General features: G+C 40.4%; 1 protein-coding gene across 6 annotated transcripts in view; it reads left to right on the top strand.

Annotated features, from left to right (window-relative positions):
• The window catches only part of DOK5 (docking protein 5), a 43,670-nt gene that overhangs the window by 12,366 nt on the left and 12,400 nt on the right, over positions 1 to 18,904 (top strand). For all 6 annotated transcript variants that reach the window (XM_074888057.1, XM_074888054.1, XM_074888058.1 and 3 more), the window contains exon 2: positions 8,344 to 8,451. In XM_074888057.1, the coding sequence (XP_074744158.1) occupies positions 8,344 to 8,451 (108 nt within the window). The remainder of the gene's footprint in view (positions 1 to 8,343; positions 8,452 to 18,904) is intronic.

The raw sequence follows: 18,904 nt of genomic DNA, 5'->3' as shown, positions 1-18,904 counted from the left end.
ATGAGCTGTATCAATGCCATTTTCCCCCTATAGCCCATGTAATTAAAGTAACCAAATCAGATACTTAGTGACAAAAAAGAATAATTTCAAATCATAATTCATCACAGTCATTTTAAATTATTCAGCAGTTATGTGAATCTAACACAGTACTAAATTGTGTTAATTCAGTGGACCGCACTAATGGCCTGACCCAGCAGGACAGCACATCCAACTGCACTCTGTAGAGCTCAGCCAGCATGAGCTGGCTGCACAGAGTCAGTTTTTAGTGGGCATTGAAGCCTTTACTATTTTTTCTTTCAGTAGTTAGAGTCCTAGGCTGATTTTCTCCTATCCAGTTTCATGCCTAGAATTAACTGTGCCCATATATAAAGCTTAGCAGATGTTCAAAGAACCAAATCAGATACTTAGCTCCAGTCTGATTTTTTTTTTTTTTTTTTAAACTGTCACTAGCAAGGGAGGGTTTCTGCTCTAAATGCTTCTTGGCACTTGGAGGCACTCTCCTCTAATGGCCTTACGCAGCCCAGAATTATAAATTTATCTGTGTGTGATTTTAAGAAACGCCAACAAACCAGCAACCCTGTGCTTTGAAGGATGTGAGTCCATAAAGAAGAGCCTGAAAGTGGGAGGCTGTTTCTGGTAATGCTCTCTTTCTAATGATACTGCATCCAACTCGTCATTTTTGTAGGGAGAGTAGACTGGAGGTTGAAGTCTTGTTTTTAATGTCTTTTAGGTCCTGAAATTCTAAACAGTCATTAGAGAAACTAAAAAATGGAGTCAAGTTCTGTATTGCCCTCTATTCCATCAAACAGCATGACTGCTTATCCCTTACATCTCCTGTGTAGTTTATTACACAACAGAATTTATTTACACATTAGTTCATCCAACAAGTCTCCTGTGAGTTGCATGTAAGGAGCACCTGCCAACGCAAGTTCAAGGCACCATGCACTGACTAGGGAAGGGGCAGGAATGACTCCTTTGCAGAACATTTGTGGTACTCATGTGGGATAAGCAAGTCCTAAATCCCAGCCTGGTCGTCTTAATGAGATTTGGCATTAGGAGCTGTCACTGTTCTGTTCCAGGTGCCAACCTCCTGGGTGTCCTGCCTTCCTGGAGCCCTTTCCCTCCCCCTTGAGGTCCAGAATTCAGTTTTAGGTGTCACCCCAAGTCTGGTGGCTTCTCTGCCCTATCTGGACTGAACCATAGTGTCCTTCCAAAGCCATCAAAATATTGTTTGTCAGAGAGATTTCACTGGTAATGTGCTTCATCATATGGCCAGGAACTGTAATTAAGATACCTCTGAACTTTAGACTTCCAGCTGCTGAGTGCATCAAGAATTTGAAGGGGTACATTGCTTCTAAACTACTTTATTGATGGTTGCAGTGATTTACTGTAAAGGGCTCTGATAAGCTCCTGGATGTCCCTTTAAAAAAAAAAAAAAAAAATCTACCAGGTTGGAATGTATCAACAAATCCCTTTTTGTCTTTCAATGAGCCCATTCCATCCTGAAATCTGCCAGAGGTGACCTGTGCCAGCAGCATTTTTGTTGAACATTTTTATTTCTTTGCCTGAACCAATGACTAATATATACCAGTTACAAGCAAAACCTGTAAAATGCTGTGTTTCCCTGTCAATGTCCATTGTCACAGAGCATAGTATAGACATGAAATAAAACAAAGGCTCCATTACTAAATTGTTAGGTAATCTTGGGTGAGCCATTTTACTGTCTGTGCTTAGACTATTTTCCTCACCACCCTTCCATGATCAGACAGTGTGCCCTAGGTCACAGCAAGCAGACTTTCAGTTGCTGAGGATGTTTGGGCAGTAAGTAAATCTTGTCTGTGGAATGAATCCTATGTAATCATGAAGGACCAAACGAAAATATAATATTTAGAACAAAGTTGCCTTTTACCTAGTGTGCCAAGTAGAAATGCATCTGTAGGCTCCAGCTGTTTGGTGTTTTAAACTAAGGATGGAGGAATGGCTTTGAGTTCTGAGCCTGAAGCATTAACAAAAATCCCACTTCTGGTTGATGCAATTCCAGTTGGGAGGGAAGGGGTAGAAAGAAAAGAGTTTTTGAAGAGGAAAGACTAATTAAAATGCCTCGTATTTTAGAGCAGTAGGCATCTGTTGTGACTTGCATTGGTAAGTGTAAGAGTAAAAGAAGGTGTATAGATTCGTAAGGATCTGCTGAGCATCTTTTTGTGCACTGGTCTTATAGCAAGTTGTGGCCAGTGCCAAAGCTGGATTTTGTAACTTGATGAAAAAACTTTGCAATACTGAGCAATATTGTGCATTCTGAACAGACACAGAGACAAGATTACAGATTCATTCCCTATTAGCAGCTGTGGATGACTTCTTAGTGTAAAATATTGTTTCTGAAGATGTATACGGAATGAGAGGAAGGAGCGAGGTTTATCTCTCCACAAATGTGTTTCTCAGGGGAAGGAGAAATCTAGATTATTTTCTTTAGTCCCCCAGAGAAGAAGATCGCTTGATGTAAACCAACTTTGATTTATGTAGTCATTATAACCTCATCACAATGAATAATGCAATATCGCTTACTCATAACACACTCACATTAAATGGGTATTCTGGGAAAGTGAAATTGTCTTGTTGCCAAGTGCAGCGATATCTGTACAGACAATGTGTGGACAACTTTGCTGCTTATTTTACAAAGCCAGTGAACCAGTCTACATTTCTATGCACCATTTAAGTCATGCTCAACACATTTCAGTGCAAGTTAGATATATTTACAGCTATGTTGTTCTTTCTAGTAATCCATCTATTTGTAATTGTTTTATACTTAGATTGTGTTTTTTCAGAATGAAATAAGAGCTGAACACAGTTGCCAGTATGAGGGTGAAGGGACAAGGGGCAAAGCTGGGCTGGAAAAGTAGAGGCAAGTCATAACCTTATGAAAGAAATATGTTCAAACTAAGTACCTCCATTTTGTGGAGTCACAGAACGATTGTGGGGTCTTCACTAGAGTCACACAGTTCCATTCAACATGATACATAAGGCATCATCATACCTGCTGATACCCAGACCTCTTTACTAGAAAGCAGTTCTCCAGTTTTTCATGAAGAAACAGCTACAGAATGGAGATCTACTGCTTCAGACATGTCTGAGAAGTGAATATAATTAAATGAATGGGCTGCAGTCTGCCTTTGGCAATATTTCATTTTTCTAGATGCAAAGCAAAATTCTAGATCAGTCTCCTCACAAATTCCCTTCAGGCTAAGAATTCCATTTCAGGGGTCTTAACCACCTTTTGAATCAGAAGTGACTTATTAAGGCATTTTTTAAAACAGAAGAATTAAGATACAAACACTGAGCACTAGATGGTTAATTCCCTGTGTGAACAACTCCCCGTTGGAAGGGACCCTGTACCGGGAACTCCAGTCCACTGGAGACTCCCTGGCAAAGTTCAGCAAAAATGCTGAAATAATTTTCCATATGCAACTGAGGTGCTTCAGCGAGTGGGCTATCTACCAGCCTTGGATAAAGTGGCAGCATTTTATTCCTACCAAAAAAAAGTTCAGAACATACTGTGAAAAATTTCTTGTGGTATTGTGCTGCGCCTTTACTAGATTATCTGGTTCTAGAGGCTATCACAGTCACAAAGGGCAAGTTCCCAGAAACAGCTCAGGCTTTCTGGTAATCATCCCAAGCTGCATGATAGTACTTTCAGCTACTGCTTTTAAAAAAGCAAAGTTTGTGTTTATTTGACAGCGAGTTCAGTGTCCCTGTAAATACAGCTCATTGGAATCTTTGTTTTAGGGCAGAGAGCAGAAAAACACAACACAGGAATAAAATAGGATGGCTTTCCCTGAAGGTGCACTTGTTCACAAAGGAGAAATTTGCCAGATGAGACTTTGTGCTACTGTCTCTGACCTCTATATCCCTCTTAAATAACAAACAAATAAGGGGTGGGGTTGTTGGGTCCTGAAGTATAATAGGCTTTCTTTGCCATAGCGTAGTGGAAGCCACATATCTTTAAAAAATAGCCAGTTTTAAACCTCCTGCCCCGAGAAATGAAAAATAGCCTTCCCCCTCCAATTTCTAAATATGTCTATTTCTGGATGGTTTTTTAGATCAGTTGCTGAACAAAAGTATTGAGGGGTGGGGTAAACTTGCTTTGGACTGAAATGCAAATTTTAGTTTCTAAATTCAAATGTTTGTTTCTTGTGTGGCATAGTTTGTGCTTCGTGTATAAAGAATGACATTTTAGGCACTCGGAAATCTAGCTCTTAGTTATCTTGCTTTTCTGATCAGTTGGGAGGTGGTGAAGACTGACAGGTCTCCCTCCCCACACCCCTTTCCAGGACAGTCCATGCGTTTGGGTCATCACGTAGGACAGCAAGCCTCTGGTTTCAGTTTCCCTCTCTGCATGAGAGTATTCTAAACCACAACTGAACCATGAAACTCAGGAAAGTCAAAAGAAATTTTTCCACTTTACTCAGGCAGATGCTGTCCAGTTCCAGCTGAGGTTAATAGCTCCTTTGCCTCAGAGTGTATTTCCATCATCAGAAGGAGCATGGGGATGGCTGAGCAATCCTGCCAGGTTCCTAAAACACAGCACTGGGAACAGGAATCCCAAATACTCAGATTGCATCATTCCTTTGAAGTCGCTCCTTCTTTGACTTCAGTTGTGGTAATGATTTATATCAGCTGATCTTTAGAGCCAAAAATAGAACTGTTTTGACGTGACCTTGGATGTGCATATTGAATCACCTATCTGGGTTTCGGATGATCCACATCATAAACAGTCACATTATTTCCCTTGAGTTTTACGTTGTTACCTGCTGGATGGGCTGTTAGAAGCTGAAATCTTCAGGAGAGACCATAGGAAGTAGATGCTAATGTTTGATACTCAAATTTTGAGTTAGGCTTTCTCGGAAGATCTCAGAGAGAGAGCTTTGTAAGTTTTAGGTGTTATGCAAATGACAGCTATTACTGTTCTCTCAGCACATCAGATCCTGATTTGCTGTTTGGATTATCTAATCACTGTCAGCCCAAGTGTTTGGAGTGGAAGTAATTACAGCAGTACTTTCAACTAATTCCTATTCATGGAGTAGTAGTGAAAATGTTGATCTGAGGGATAAGTGAGCTAAGTATTCATGATGGAATAGGCACCTAAGAGCATCTGGGGCTGGTTCTTGTTGCTGCTGCCAAAACAGCTGTAACAGTGTAAACAGTTCACGTGCCATCTTCAACTTGAAGAAATACTGACAAGTCTCAGACACATACTAGATCATACTTTGATGACATCAAAGACCTGATTACTTGCACTGGATTGTAGCTCATAACAGGGTCTATGATTAATTAGCTCTCTGTCTTGGGCACTTCATCTCTTCTGTTCATTGGCTGCACTAAAGGTCTTTCAGTGCTCCTAGACAGATGCTGCCAGATTGGTTGTTCATAGAATGATTTGGGTTGGAAGGGATCTTTAAAGGCCATCTAGTCCAACCCCTTTTTTTTTTTATTGCTTTGTTACTAGAGGTTTAGGGTATCATGTAGTTTATGCTCTGTTAATGTGGGGCTGGATGTTCACCTGGGAGATATGTGTGTCATGGGACCATAGAAATGGGACTGTACCTATTCTTGATGGCTCCATTATCTCATTGTTGAAGGCGCTAAGCAGGTTTCAAGTGAGGGGACGTATCTTCTTTTTGAGTTTTTTCATATAAACTCAGCAGAGAGGAGTTAACCATCAGATCACTAACATTAATGGGATTCTGATCTGTATATTCAGGCAAAAAATTGTTCATTGTCTCTAATCAAAACAAAATACTTTATTCTACTTTAAACTACTATTGCAGGAGAATCGCTCTGTCTAGAGATTCCATAAGAGGAGAGAGCTGACTAGCTCATACAGAAGGAGGAAGTTCAGGGGAGGGACCTTAATGAACTAACTTTCCTTCAGTTTGCTCAAGTTAGCATCATGAATGCCGTTTATTCTTTATAGGTGTAGTTACTTGGGTCATAATGATGTTGTCCTGAGGCACTGGCATAACGTATTCCAACCCTGGGACTATTTTGTTAAAGATTTGTAGTGTGGGAGTGGAACCAAAACTCAGAGATCAGTATTTATATTGTAGGTTGGTTTGACTTTGTCATCCTTGGAGGTACTTAGATATAACAGGGTTTTTTGTTTTGCTTTGTTTTGGTTTTTGGTTTGGGGTTTTTTGTTGTTTTGTTTTGTTGTTTTTTTTTTTTAATCCCCTAGCTGTGCCCAGATTCGAATCTAAATCCGAGAATTAGTCTTGGATTAGTCATTGTTGATGACTAATAAATTCCAGTAGCACCAATTTATAGCCATCTACCATACTTGACTGGAGTTGACTGTTAATAGTACTTACGCTCCTAGTAGCATTTGGAAGGGCAATAACTGTCCTGGATCTGTGCCTTGCTGGAGGTAGAACAAAACTATTTCCTTATTTGTATTGAAATGGTTATATCTCCTGTTCTGTCCCTAATTCTGCATGCTGCTGAGCTCACTATGGCAGCTACAGCTTTGAGAGGCTTACTGACCCAGAGGGGTGCTTCTGAGTGCAGATGGTCTGAGTAGGACATCATCATGTTGTAGTTGTTGTCCTCGTGTGTGTTGTACAATGGCAAATGCATTACTGAAGGATTCTGGTCTCTTCTATGGGCTTCTAATTGCTAAGTTAAAACTATAGGCTTTTGAAAAACAAAAGGACTAAATACTCAAACTTTTGACAATCTCTTTTAGGTGGGATTTTGAAGAGTTTTTCTTGTCAGGTGTGATGAGGTTATCTGGGCCCAGCAAACAAGATTCTCAGAAGGGAAATGTAGGGTCTCTTCCAGTATAAGTGGGTGCATATCTGTATTGCTTTTTTGGTGGTAAGCTCTCATTTTGGTCAGTGTCTGGTAATTCTTGAACAATTCAATTCAAGCCCTTGCATTAAACAGAACAGGTTGAGTGGCCAATAAGCTGGAAAATTGGAAGAAAATCTTGATGGGTTCAGCTGGTACCTGGCATCAGAGCAGCCTGTCCATATGCTAAATGCTTCTGCAGCCAAGTGGACCAGGAGTATGAGTGCCCACATGTGAGGCAGAATAATAAAGCTGGGAGGGGGGGGGAATAAAATGGTTCCCTGAACATCTTTATAGAAACAGCTGAAGCTGGTGAAAGAAGCACAGCTAGTCAGCTAACAATCATTTTTGGGCGCAGAAATAAAGTTATAGCTGCTTTCCGTGGACATGATTGTTTTGTGCTGAATATATTTAGAAACCCATCAAGGGTTCAAAGGATGGAGTTACCTTGTCGGCTGGTTACCTGTTGGGTGCTGTCTTAGCTGGAGGCAGTGAGATGTTTTGATGGGTATCATCAGTGATCACTACAGTGAATTTGTGCTGCACGGGAGCTCTGCCAGAGCTGTGAACTACTTGATAATGGCTGATCAGATTTTTTTTCTTTGAAATCACACTAATTTTAGTGGAGGTTTTGTTTTATTCCTAATTTACCAGGTGTTACTTTGGAATTACTGATTAAATGTTGTGAACAGTTGGCAAGGCTTATAATTCTTTCATTCTATATGGCCAGTATGTTATCTAAGCCGAGAGCTGTGGTTTTGAATGTAAGAGGATGGTAGAAAGTGCACCACAGTTTAAAAAATAGGTGGGAAGATTGCAAGAAATGGGTGCAGAAGTTTGAGAGATGAAGTGGCTTAATGCTGCAGATGGAAAGGTGTTCTTTCAACCCCTCTGCACAGACAGAGTCTGCTTTGAGTAACTTGAATTTAAATTCAACTGGACCTTGAAAGCAAAACAGCAGTTGTCAGAGTGGTCCTGGGTTCTACAGTTAAATGATGTCTTTTCCATCACCCAGTAATTCAGTTCCTTCTCCCTTATGTATCCTCATTTACCTTTACACACAGAATATACACTTGCAGTTTTAGCTCTTACTTGTGTGATAGAATTTCCATTTCTACCTGTCTGCTCAAGGTTTCTTCATGTCTGTCTTAAGCATGCAAGACTGGAACCAGTAACAAATCCACATGGAAAAGCATGTCACTTTATTTTTAAAAAATGTGTTTCCCAGAAAGCCCTACATTTGCAAGCATAATGACAGCTCTTTCTTCCTAGCACCTTTCATGCAAGCATGCACTGTCTTCATAAGAGTTTCTGATTGCATCGTAATTCAAAAGAAATAGGATGTAACTATCCATTAACTTGATTTTTATTTTTTGTCTAAGCTACTGAGAGCCATTACTTGTAGCTCCAGAGCAACAGCTGATTTATGAGTTTAACTTCTATGTAAATATTAGTGATATTCAGGTCATTGGAGATGCCAAATTTATTCTCTTGTGTTTCCAGATTTACCAGAGATGCTGGTTAGTATTCAAAAAAGCTTCAAGCAAAGGGCCAAAGAGGCTGGAGAAATTCTCAGATGAACGAGCTGCTTACTTTAGATGCTATCACAAGGTAAGACTTGGTAATATGGTTGTTTCTCAAACTTGTTCCTACATAGAGTCAAGAATAAAATCTGAAGTTGTCATGTATTAATTGGCCTGAAAATTGGAACTTTTTTTACTATTGAGGTCCTAAACCCACTTGTATGTTCCTTCATTCGGTAGAGACAGAGCAAGTGTTCTATTTTCTGCTTTGTAGCAAACATTTTGCTAAGCTAATAGAAAATTACTTTATTTTTAGAGAAGATACCCTTTTCTTTCCTTAGCCCGTTAAAATCAGAGCTGAAATACTTTGCAGTGACTACTACTTTGTAATTACAGTAGCAAATATCCGAGGTAATGTGTGAATTCAAAAATCTGTGTACTTGGAGGTTCCCATTTCACTAGGATTTTGCATTTGTGGAGGACAGTAGACAGCTACAGATATGAAGGGCAACATGCAAATTTTTTGTGCAATGATGATGTGGAAACATCTGCTAAATTCACCAGTATAAAAGAATGAAGTTTTTCCCTCTAATCCCTTCTCTGGAGTTATGTGCACATTTCATACTTGTCTGAGATTTTACATGTGTAATTCTCCTGGGCATGGAGATGAAAATAAGAAACCCTTTAATTTATAATAATTGTTGGCAAAATCTTAATATATTAGAAGATTAGGAATTATGTGCATAAATTCCTAGGAGTGGGCGAGCACAGCTCAGCTTGAGGCTGATCTGCACTTACTCACTTTGACGTACATTTGGGAGGAAATCTTGAGGGAATACTGAATCTGAATTCAGACTTGTCTGTCTACATGCTGTGTAATTTGTAATTCACTGGTCATAAAACCTGTGGCTATTTGTAATAAGTCATGCCCAGAAATAGTTCTTTCAAATTGATATTAAGCAACTTTCAAAAGTAATGAGAAGTGGATTTTTTGTTTCATTTGATGTGTGTGAGGGTTGCGCGGTGTGTACAAGACAATTTCCAGCTTTGTGTGAAATGTTACATTTATATTAGTATGGCTCTGTCAATTATTCATGCAAATCTGTATTTCTTCCATTGTGTTATTATGTTATATCAGCAACACATGCTGACTTGAAGTTCAGATTAGGTAACGGATATGAAATCCGTTATGAGGCTGGATTTTTTTCTCTCTTTTTCAAGAAAATCTGTAGGTTAACACTTACTTATATGTAACCTAACAGCAGTTTCCTACAGGAAACACCCTACAGGATCTGCAGACTAAAGCACCATAGAAAGTCCCACTAGCTTTGAGGGATTTTTAGGTTTAAGTCAAGCTTAGTCTATAGTCAACAGTTACTTAATGTTAAACTATTGCTTCTTCTATAACTTTAGTATCTGGATTTCTCAGGTAGCTAATTTGACAAGAATAAACAATGGTCAAACTCCACAATCGGTCACTTTTGGAGGAGTAAAACAGACTGGAATGCAGGACACTTGGATGTAGTGTGCACTCCTGAAAGCACTGATTCTGGCTGGAGTGAGCTGACAGATTACATCCTAAGTCTCCTTTCCAGGAACTGGAGGGTGGTGTCTTGGGGTCTGAGTCTTACACTGAGTGTACTTGAGACGATCAGTCTGAGCTTCTGTGGGTTTTGGGGTTTTCTTGGTGTCTTGGACCTGCTGAGCTAGACTGCCAGCTCCAGTACTCTGAGCCCTTCCCCTAAACGTCTGTATGCTTCAGGTCCCAGATATGTAGACCCAAATTATGGGATGTAGTGCTGAGCTTTCTGCCAGAAAGCCTGTAGTCCTGTATAAAATGGAGAGAGATCTCTTCCCAGCACTGTGCCAGCCTGGACACTGTGGACAAGCTTTCTACAGTGGGGTGCAGACAGGCTGGACGACTGGGCAGTGATCTCCCTGCCATTTGTGGGAGCAACTCTGGGAAAATTGCCATCAGCATTTGTTCTCCACGTTTATCACTCCTCTTTGCCTCTGTAAATGAAGCTGTGCTAACCAAGTAGAGCAGTTTAAATGTGATTGCCCAGGACAGTGGCTTGGCACTTACACAGTGTTGCTATTTGGCAGTAGGGCTCTGCAGTGTCCCCATTTTTTCACTGTGATGGTAAATGAGGCTGTCTTCTAGTTCTAGAACATATACGTCAGCTATACTAGCTGATGGGCCCTGTTTATTTTTAACGAACCTTTCTGAAAGGAAACTAATGAATATTAAATAGCATTTTCTGGCTAAAATGTGTTAACTTACAAAGAGCACAGGTGGATAAAAATGAGTTTCTTTTTTAAATAAGCTTTGAAATGTGAGAAATTCTAAGGTGGTGAATGATGCAGCTTCTAACAGTATTAAATATGAGGTGTTGAAAAAGGAGAACATGTCACTGCTGCTCTATACCACTCTATAGTTGAACTGATTCTTATAAAAAGCATAGCTAGTTATTGATAAAAAAACCCAAACCCAAACAGTATGGCAGAGTCTTCACTAACACTCCTTATCGCCTGGTTTTGGCATATAATATTAATGGGACTTTGGTACTCCAGACATCATCCAGAGGTCTAGGATAGTCATTGCTGTTGTCTTGATACACATTTGGTCAGCGAGAGCAGCTGTTGTAATAACAGTTTGATGGTGTGTAGAGGCTTTTCTGTGACTATTCTAATTCTGTCCTGGGCAGAAGGCTGCTTCTCGCTGTCTCTGACAATAAAGCTAATCCTACAAATGAGAAACCGAGCCAGTCCTGCGAACATGTCAAGTGTCACTGTGTCATAAGCTTGTGGTAATGAATCTAAGGACAAATGCAGTTCAGTCTGATAGATAGATGATACTGTAAGAGGAAAAAACCTCACTTACAGATTACCAGCATTTCAGAAATATGGTCGTTAACTTCCTACCTGGGTTCTGAAGTGATTCTCAAATGCTGCTGAAAGCAGCATCAGATCTAGAAAACTGAGGAGCCCCCGCTCACCCCATCAATCTCAGGAAAGGTTTAATTCATCATAAAACTGTAAAGGGTAGAAAAAGAAAAATGATGAATGGAGCTAATTTTTCAATAGCACCTGCCTCTTTCACTGAAGTGTTAAATTGTTGCATTTTGCTACTTTTTTTTTTTTTTTTCTGTGATGAATTAAAGTGCAAATGTTACTTCAATTTATTAGTGGAAAGAGGTTGTCCAGAGCATTTGTTCTGTTGGCACCATGGTGGTACCAGTCACCGGAGCTGAGTTGCTGTGGTCTGAGACCATAAATACCTCCTTGGTGCCTTTATCCAGTCAAGGTCTCTCCTTTATCTATCTGAAGTCTGGGTCACAGCAGTGTTTCTGAGGTGTCTCAGTGGTGTTTCTGTTATAATGGGGGGGTCCAATTTATTCATGTTTGAATGCATCATGTATGTGTCCTCTTCTGCAGCCCTGCACCAGGGGCTGAATTTTGACATTCTTGCCACTGGAAGTTTAAAACAACAAAAAAAAGCGTACTTTTTTTGTATAATATTGACCTTTAAATACTTTCTAATCTTGTTCTATTTTTTTATGAGTGGAAAAGTTAAAGTGTCCTAAAGTACAGGTCATCTGTAGCTTATGAAGTGAACTGGAAATTTGCATACACAAAGCAAATTGCCCACTTAATTCATTTGGTCCCACAAGGGAGAGAAAATAATTAGGATCCAGGCTACACAATCTACACAGAGTTGCCTTTCAGGTAGCTGTCTAGTTTTCACTTGTTAAATGTAAATAATCAACCACAAATTACCATATACTTTAACAAAATAGTATTGGAGGAAGGAAGAAATTCTTATTTCTCCAAGTGACTTTTGACTTTGGAGTGTGCCAGAAGAATTCTTAATATTCCAGTGCAAAACCAGCTAATTGCATATTGCTGACAGGAATATACTGTTTCCTTGAGGGGATCTAAGTTTTAATCCGATTGTATTAATCTCGCCTTGAAACAGCAGAAGTAATTTAAACAGTCTTTCAGTCTAGTTATGGAATAATCCATTTGGAAAATTGAATTGTGTAATTTGTAATTGTTTTCCAGGGTTGCTAATGCAAAACTGTATCGGTAGCAAATTAAATGTTTAAAGTATGACCACTCTGCTAATAACTGGCTGTTAAACATTTATTTTAATGAATACTATCACTTACTATGAATGAAATGTCTGGTTTGCAGCTTTAAAAGAATTAAAGTAACTTGTCAGGATATTTTGGTATCTTCACTATAATGCCCTACAGCGAGGCTCATTGCAAGTCTGTGAGGCAGGTACATGTCCTTCCGTATGAAAGGACATACCTTGTGCATGGGTCCACCGATGCTGTGAGTGAAGGAGCAGCCTCTGAGAGTGATGGTAAAAACTGAATCTCTAAATCTCATTGTTTTTCCTGGCTTTATTTTCTTTGAATAAACCAGTGTTGGACTACAGCGGGGCTATGGATGGCCAGTGCGTGCAGTTCTGTATGTGAGCAAGTGAAAACCAGCAGCTGCTGATTTTTCCCACTGAAGAAAGGGAGATAAAGGCATGGCTGTAGAATTTATTTGTGTATATGTTTTAAAAACTATATAAAATTTAATACGTTATGTATACTTAGTAAGTTAGATATGTACAGGCAATCTTATAAGCAGGACTAGGCTGGAATTGCAGCAGTGGCAGCAGCATTTTCCATTAAGCGTTCCCCTGTCATATCCTGGGAAGTGTTCTACCTGTATTCATCATGGGGGGAGTTTTCAGGAAGCCAGGACAGAACCATGAAGTCCTTAATTAAGATTAAAACACAAGATAGTTGAAAACCATTGAATGTAGCAGTTGTGTAGGCAATAAATATACTCTCCTGTGTTGTGCTCTGAAAGGCTACCCATATTTGAGAATTATGTACTAATTCAAACAATAGTTTGAATGCTAAAGACCATTTTTAATAAACTGTGTGTTTGACATGTTTTTGAAGGGAGTGGGAGAAATGGAAAAATTTTTGCCTGAGTGATCTGGACAGGGTGAAGCTCTGTCTGCTTGTACTGTTGGTTGAGAAATGAATGATTAATCCCTGTTCTTGGTTCAGAACTCTCTTACCACACAGCTCTGCAAGTATTTTAGATTTTAATCTAAAGAAAGGTGTTTCAGTTATATGGGTTGGCATCTTAGCATAAAGGAGGCTTGAAACTAAAGGGGAGGGAGAAGTGTGCAAAGGGAGGTCTTTAACCCCTAACAGAATATTCTTCTTGTGATTTCTCTGTTAATACTGTGTTAGGTCTGAGATCTGTGGTTTATCCACCTTTTTAGAATTAAGTTTATACATGTACTTTACTTACTAATCTTGGATAAATAAAACACATGAATTAAACTAACCATGAAAACACTGTTTTTCAAGAGCCTGGCAGAAGGAGAGTTATTTAAAAAATGCAAAAAAAGAAAACTTCAGCCTCAAATATGTGCAGGTGTTTGGTGTCTGCTCCTGACTCCTTTCCAAAAGCGCGGTAGAGGGGATGTTAGCAGCCTGCCACTTCTTGAGTGTGAATTTGGTGCATATGTGCCAGACAATTTGAACCATCTGTTGCACAAGGGTGAGCAACAGGAAGGCTATTTAGACACCTGGGATAATGATGGCATTTTGAAGCACCTTGCTGGGTGACACAGCAGGTCAAATACCAAGTGATCTTCACACGATTTCTCCCTCAGGAGTGCAGGTACACTGTTGAGCCTTGGCAGCAGGAATAGCTTCCTGGCTGAAGCTGGATCTTGCCCAAAGGGACAATTACCATATTGAAATACCTCTGAACCTCTGAAAGGTGAAAGTTCAGCCCCAAAAGGAAGAGAGGGCAGCTGCTTGTTGAGTATATTTTTGCCAGACATAAAAATCAAGTGCGGCAAGGTTTTGTCCAGGACAAAAGTCATGCATGAGCTGAAAGACTGAATTCAGGCGACTCTTCTGCATGCGATCGCTTGTGCCACTGACTTCAGAGAGTCCCAGAGTGCCAGATTTTGTCCGTCTGTTAATCTCCCTGTGTCTGATAGGTCTGGTACTGAAGAAAAACTTAGTCTGAAACTGTCTGGGAAGAGGCTAGAGTGTGTGCATATTACTGTAGACATTTGGACCTGGGTCAGAGGTCAGAATTGGGGGCTACCTGTCTGTCACACTTCAAAGTGAGATGCTTTGGCGTCAGCTTGTGCAGCTCAAAAGAAGCAAATGCCATCAGGAAATCTTCAGATGCATGTGAGGACTTTCAGACCGTGCTCTGTGAAATACCATTATACGAGAGCTCTCAAGCAGTCAGTACAGCACAAAATAATCCAGGAGCTGCCAAATGTTATAGCTAGCATTTCTCCGAATACAAATACCCTTTTTTTTTTTCCCAGTTTAGAGCAAAAACGTGAGTTACAAAGGATTTGATGATCAGTGAAATTAATGACACAATACTGTTGATTTCAGTATTTTTTCAAGCTATCACCCAAGAAATGATATCACCTGCAGTTCTGTTTGACCATGCTGTAAGCCAGGTCTCTTGGAGTGTGTTTTTGGTACATGACTGCTGCGCTTTGCAGTGCAGTGAGTCTGCAATCAGTCGAGGTGCAAGGCGTTTCCTAGAAGCACCTGACTTAACGCACACTGCTGCAGGGTGTAGACTTACGCTGGGTGTCTGTTCTGTCCCTTCTCCCAGGATACAGCACTCAGAGGTAGGGTGAGGTGATGAGGAAGGGACTTAGCCTAGGCCTTTATAAGCACATTAAAAAAAATAATCCTCCTTTTAATTAAGTTGTTCATGTTCACCTCGTCTCTGTAACCCTTTTTCCTTCCTCCCTTCTGTACACCCACCCTGCAGACCCAGGGAAAAGCCCTTCCGTCTGAGTTGCCCTTGCATTAACACTCAGGTCAGTGGCATACTCGTGTGCTCTCTATCTTCATCCTCTGCTCTTATGTTGACTTAGGGAGAGTTTTCACTTAGAAAGATGAGTTAAGGGCCGGTTGATACCCCAGCAAAGCAGAATAGACCACTGCGAGTACTGCGAAGGCGATAGATAAGAGAATAAATAATGGCTTGGTTAACCTGCATTGTCTTCTTCATAACACTGTATGCTTAGAGGGAGTACAGTAATAAAAAGCAAATGGAGATGAAGGCATATTCAAATGAAAACAAATTTTTCTGTTCAGAAGGATGAACTTTGGGATTTCAAGCATGAGTTGTTTCTTGCTAAATGTCTATTGGAATATATAACCCTGCATTTGAGATTACAAAGAAGTACTTTACTGCAGTAACTAACTGGCTTTTGAGAGGAATTTATGATAAGAAGGAAAAAATTATTGCTATTCTCAGCTCCAAAACAATGATGCCATTATTTTCATGCTTTTTTTTTGTATTTAGTTGTTTCAAAAGGGAAATGCAGGAGTTGCAAGTTATGCTGTCATGAGGTCAAGTCACCCAGCCACCATACTTCTGGACACCTTGAATTTTGCACAACTCCCTAATGGTCCACTGAAGTGACTGTAGCAAAAGTGGCTGCCCTCACTCGGGAGGAGAAGTGAGATTGCTACGCTGGGCCACAGGGTGGAGGAAGAGCTGCTGTGGTGTAACTTTTGGTGGAACTTCTCTTGACTGGGAGACCTAAAGAAGGAAAATTCTTGGTTGCAAGGCATGTCTGTGGCTTCCATCATACTCTTGTGTGCTGGGTAGATCTTGTTGGAATGACCAGTTGCTTCTGGTGTGAAGCCCTACACTGGAGGGAGACCACAGGTATCCAAGATATTGGCAGGAGTAAATCTCACCCCCCATGACTGGGTTCAGAGGTGATGGCAGTCCTAGAGTCTGCTTCAATGTGGTTATGACACGTAAGCAACAGTGCAAGGCTGGAAGCATTTGGGTGGGTAGGGGTGAGCTGGAGATTGGAGTGTGGAGACTGGAAAGTACAGGATGGCTCTGGTAGTACAGAAATTAGAGGAAATGGGTGATGGATACTCTGTGCCAGGGATGCGGAGACTCCAGGAGCTCATGTAGGGAGATTGGCCAGTAGTTGCAGTTTGCAGCCCTAATGCGGATAAAACATGGCAACCTGGGGGGTAAAGCGTGGATGCTGGGAGCGGTGAAGGTAAGATGTACAAGGTTTGAGTCATAGTAAAAGAAACAGCAATCAAAAATGTCTCTCCTTTACTGTAGGCAAAGAAAATGTTTTAATCTTGTCCTTCTCACGTTCCCAACAGTGTTATGCTCCCATCTGGCCTGGAGGTGCATGACTTGGTCTGAACGCAGGGTCATTAGTGAAACTGTTTGGGTTGGTTGGTTGTTTTTTCTTTCCCAGCCCTGTGCTGTAGTTAGCAGCCTCCCTCTTGGTCAAGTGTCCTTGGCCTCCCTCGCTGGGATGTAGGGTGTCTCCCTGCCCAGGGCTGAGGCAGCATGTGCTACAGTCACCAGGGGCTGGCGGGGGGCATGGCCAGCAGCCAACCAGTGGGTACTTCTGAGCCTCCTAACTGCTGAAGGGGCTTGTGGCTCCTGAGTCAGCAAGGAGAGGCGGTGTGCTGTTCCCTGACTAGTATAAACCTTTCATGATCTCACTAAGCCCTGTCACAGCATCCTCAGGATTCATCACGCTAGAGACAATGACTGGGATATCCAGCAGTAGGAGTGTGACACGCCTGATTTTAAGAAATTAGCTTTCCATTAGGACAAATCCTAGATAGCTAAATGATTCATTACCAAAATGTATGGCTGTGTTCTGCTTCTGCTAACTTTTGTACTCATAGGTACAAAACTTCATTAGTACATTCACTTGCAGAAAATGTAAATGTGCTCAGTATAAATGTCAAGGTAGTTGCTGTCCTGAATGAAAAAGTCTAGCTCTTTTTTTCTTGCATTTGAGTTTTTTCTTGGCGTTTGAGAAAAATATATGAGAGTTGAACTTGGCATCTGGCAATTTGTGCTTGACCTGTCATGTTCTGGGCACGATGGGAATAGGTTATGACAGATTTGTCATATTTAACAATGAGTTTGTCAGTGCCTTGTTAGCACTGGGGGATGTGCTTCCATCACAGGATTTCCTGGAAAAGTAAAAAATGCTCATGCAAAATTAAGCACAATTAGGAAGTCTCAGTTTTGACACTTCTCAAAATCTCGAACCTGGAGGCTATAAAAACCTGAGTTCTAAATTTGACAGCTGTGCAGAAGGTTGGGTGTGTTCCCCATGGGATGTTCCTTCCATTATTTCCTTCTGCTACTGCCCATAAAATGAGTTTCCAGACATTGTATCTGTTATTTATTTTTATTTTGGGGAGACGTTGCCCACAAACTGCTCTTTGTTCCTTGAATTCACAGTAAGATTACTTTTTCGGGGGTCTTGCTTGAAAATTTGATTTTTGGCTGTGTGTTCTCCCATGTTGGAAGAGAATGGGCAATAAATTGACTCCAAGAAGAAAGTGATTTAGGATGAAAGGCCAGAGATGCAGCGGGTGTGCTGGTGAACCCAAGATGCTGTAGAGGAGCAGTTTCTGTTGCTGGACCCTACAACACTGATACTTTTATACACTTTATACTTCCTGAGTCTTGTCTATAAGACAGTTGCTGCATTTCTTTGTTTAGAGTTGACACAGTTTGATATGAGACTATTCCACAGAACTAATGACACCAAAGTAGTGAAGTTGTTAGGTTGTACAGCTTTGGGAACATTTCTGTTAAATTCCCTCTCTTTCTCTCTCCCTTCAAGCCCTACCATGTAAAAAAAATCAGTGAAATGTTGTCTGATAATGAATATTTAAATATAAATTCTTGATTTCCTGCCTGGGTGTTAGCTTTTATATTACAAGGAATTTAAATAACGAAAAGTTCCTCCTCAGTCAAATTTAGGAGTGTTACTTATCATTGTGAGGGTGAAAAGTGGATGTTAGAAATATGAAGCAACTGTGGTCTGTATTTACTAAATCTGTATACAAGGTAACAGATACATATTTATTTTTTTGGTGTGAAAGCTGTTTTTCCAATCAATTTTTGGCAACCAAGTAACAGAAATCTGTGTTTACAAGTCTGTGAAGCTTTAAAAAGCTTTCTAATAACTAAAACTGTGGTTTTATTTTTTTTTAAGTGGACCATTCTAACAAATCCTCAACTTTCCAACAAAAAATAGTTTACAGAGCAGCTTTTCACCAGTCTTAGAGTTTTGTCCTCCATGATGAAAACTGTACTGGAACTGGACTTGCTCCTCCAAATGGGTGAATGCTTTAGCTTTTTATCTTCACCTCTCTTTGCTTCTGCTACATCAGGTTGATCTTTCTCATGTCCTTCATGTAAATATTTGTCAAAATGGAGTGAGTTTTGATTCTACCTGCCTCTTGGCTAAAATGCTATTCAGATGATGTTGCACTGAAGCTCACCTGCACACAAGAGAGAACTGAAGGTTGTGGCTGCTTCATCATCCAGGGTCTTCAAGTTGCTTGTCTAAGGTGATTCGTGTCAAGGCTCCATTTCTTTAAGAGCAATCATAGGCATGTTCATGCTCTCTCCACTTTTCTCCGTCTTTTTCAAGATGATATAATTCTTTTATC

The sequence above is a fragment of the Strix uralensis genome, chromosome 18, assembly GCF_047716275.1.
Source record: "Strix uralensis isolate ZFMK-TIS-50842 chromosome 18, bStrUra1, whole genome shotgun sequence".
NCBI lineage: Eukaryota > Metazoa > Chordata > Aves > Strigiformes > Strigidae > Strix > Strix uralensis.
Note: the sequence above shows the minus strand (reverse complement) of the source record. Positions and strands in the feature narration are given on the sequence as shown.